At 32.1% G+C, this 2,686-nt stretch overlaps 1 protein-coding gene across 1 annotated transcript; it reads left to right on the top strand.

Annotated features, from left to right (window-relative positions):
• The first annotated feature begins 240 nt into the window (after positions 1-240).
• Positions 241-2,380, top strand: LOC109815224 (heavy metal-associated isoprenylated plant protein 22). The gene is made up of 3 exons (XM_020379872.3): positions 241-436; positions 528-603; positions 1,908-2,380. Exons 1-3 carry the CDS (start codon positions 362-364, stop codon positions 2,198-2,200), a joined length of 444 nt encoding a protein of 147 aa, XP_020235461.1. The 5' UTR covers positions 241-361; the 3' UTR covers positions 2,201-2,380.
• The last annotated feature ends 306 nt before the right edge of the window (positions 2,381-2,686 follow it).

Here is a 2,686-nt window from a genome sequence, read left to right on the forward strand (position 1 = left end):
ATTAGAAAATAACATATAGAATTCTTGTATTTCTTTTTCTACAGCATAAGAATTCTCATATTTAAACCTCAAGTAATATGCCATTTGTTATTCACCTTTATTGACAAGCAGATAGCCAGAGAATCATGATTTGTATTTGTGGGACAACATTAGTCCTATACATTATGCATTATTTAATGCATTAAATTTTAGCATATTTGCGCACACAACTTTGTTCTCTATATAAGGGAACCTCTTCCTTTATACAAGTATAAATTGGCACCCCAAAATCTGGTCCTAGACAACATAGAATTTCTTGTTTCTCTTTCTCTCTCTAAGTTCTCTTCTTTTTCTTAGTTGGAAGAACCAAACCAAAGCAATAATGGGTGTTCTTGATTACATTTCAGAATTTTTCTCAGTGTCCCCAACCACCGGAAAGAAACGCAAACCAATGCAGGTTTAGTTTTCTCAGATTTTTTTTTGTTTGTGTTACATGATGTTCTCTATGAAGCAAATTCTGATTTTCATGCTTATACTTTCTCTTACAGACCGTGGAAATCAAAGTGAAAATGGACTGTGATGGCTGTGAAAGAAGAGTTAGGAATTCCGTTATTCACATGAAAGGTTAAAATCTATGTCCTTTTGTTTTCTCCCATATTTCATACTTGCTCTTCTTTTTGGCCTACAAAGTAAAACTTAGGACAAAAATTTTGATCCAACGCCAAAATTATCTAAAGTTACTTCAACTCAGAATCAACTCACACCCGCAATCAATCACTTAACACGAAACTAAGAGCATATGCAATAGGAGATGTTTATAAACAACTTCCTGTACCACATCACTACTATATTAGCTTTGACTCACTTTATGGGTTGTTTAAATTTTAGCAGAGTTGTTTCTACAAGCAACTCTGCTAAAATTTAAGCAACTCATAAAGTGGCATGGGTCAAAGTTGATTTGGCAGTGATGTAACATAGGGAGTTGCTTATAAACAATTTCATTAGAGATGCTCTGATAAACATTTAAAAATCTAATTAAAACGAAATTAACTTGTATTTCGACGTGATTATAAGAGATTTATAACGTGAAACCAAATACACATAAACAACTTTGAGTTTTGTGTTCACCTTGTAAACAGCATTTCCATACACCAAGGTTTTGTCATCTTTTGATCAGGAGCTAATTTTGAGAGATAGCAGAGTCATATATATAGTTCCACAACCTTGTGTTAGAGATTGTGAGAAGTTGAAGTAGGTTGTGCTAAATATGGAAAATTCATTTATGACTCTGTTTCTTGGATGGCAACTACTTACTCCTCGTAAGAAAAGAACAATAAAAACAAAACTTTTTTTTTTAATTTCTTTTTCATTTCCATTTTTTTTTTCTTGTTTCTCAACCATCCAAAGGTGGCATAATAATGCAACCTAACTGTGGTTTCCCTGACATGGAGTTGTGATCCACTAGAAACCTTACAGTATCTTTTTGTTTATCAACCACAGTTTTCTATTAACTTCTCTTCTTATGTTTTTTACTTTTGGGTATTTTTTTCATCTAATATTATATACATTATAATACATAATTTAAAATTTTAGACTATCCCTTACCTTATATTTTCAATTAGACACTTTGAATATACATTTCATATACTACTCTTATAATTATATTCTTATAATCAAAGCTTTTTTATATATAATTTAGAAGCACTTTTGAAATGTCCTCTACCGAAAATATGAAGTATTTTTTTAGTAAAAATTCTCTCAAAAAACCCTTCTAAACTTTATCTTTCATGTTTTACTAAAATAAATTTGTGTTTTAACTATCACAAACTACATATATTTTATTTTAATTTATACACTTGATGCTATTAATGTGTGTAGCTTATGAATGTTGTTATAAGAGTTGAGCTAAAGCAGTGAGAAGAATGCAGGTGTGAAGCAAGTAGAGGTGAATAGAAAGCAAAGCAAAGTAACTGTGACAGGTTACGTGGAGAGAAATAGGGTGTTGAAGAGAGTGCAGAGCACAGGAAAGAGAGCAGATTTTTGGCCATATATTCCTTACAACTTGGTGGCTTATCCTTATGTGGCACAGGCATATGACAAGAAGGCACCATCAGGTTATGTCAAAAACACACCTCAAGCACTACCTGCTCCAAACTCACTCGATGATAAACTCACCTCTCTCTTCAGTGATGAAAACCCCAATGCATGTTCCATCATGTAATGATATGTAATGTACCACATGGTTTAATAATCTTTGTCTTTGCACATGAATCAATTTTGGGGACTAATGTTGTCATAACAACATTTAATTTTGAAACCGTTTTCTGTGTGTTTAAACGACTAGGCACCAAGTTTTGATGTCGAGATAAAAGAATGTGAGAGGATTTTATTTATTTCTTCATCGTTATAACTTATTATTAAGCATTATACAGGCTCTTTATTTTTCGACAGGTAAGATCTTTAAGCAAACCAAGCTTATATATTGGTTTAATGTTCGATGGAACACAATTGAAGCGTCAATGTAAACAAAACATCTTTTTCTTTTCATATAGTGGTAGACCATTGACATAGTTAGCATAGGCTCATCGGTACATCACTGCAAAGTTAAATCACAAGTAATTTTATTTCACGAAGAATTTACTTATTTTATTGGAAAAAACTCAAGTCTCGCCAATCTTAGATCATTAAAAAGGGTCACCCACCATTT

The sequence above is a fragment of the Cajanus cajan genome, chromosome 11 (genome assembly GCF_000230855.2).
Source record: "Cajanus cajan strain Asha chromosome 11, NIPB_CcT2T_4, whole genome shotgun sequence".
In the NCBI taxonomy this organism is placed as follows: domain Eukaryota; kingdom Viridiplantae; phylum Streptophyta; class Magnoliopsida; order Fabales; family Fabaceae; genus Cajanus; species Cajanus cajan.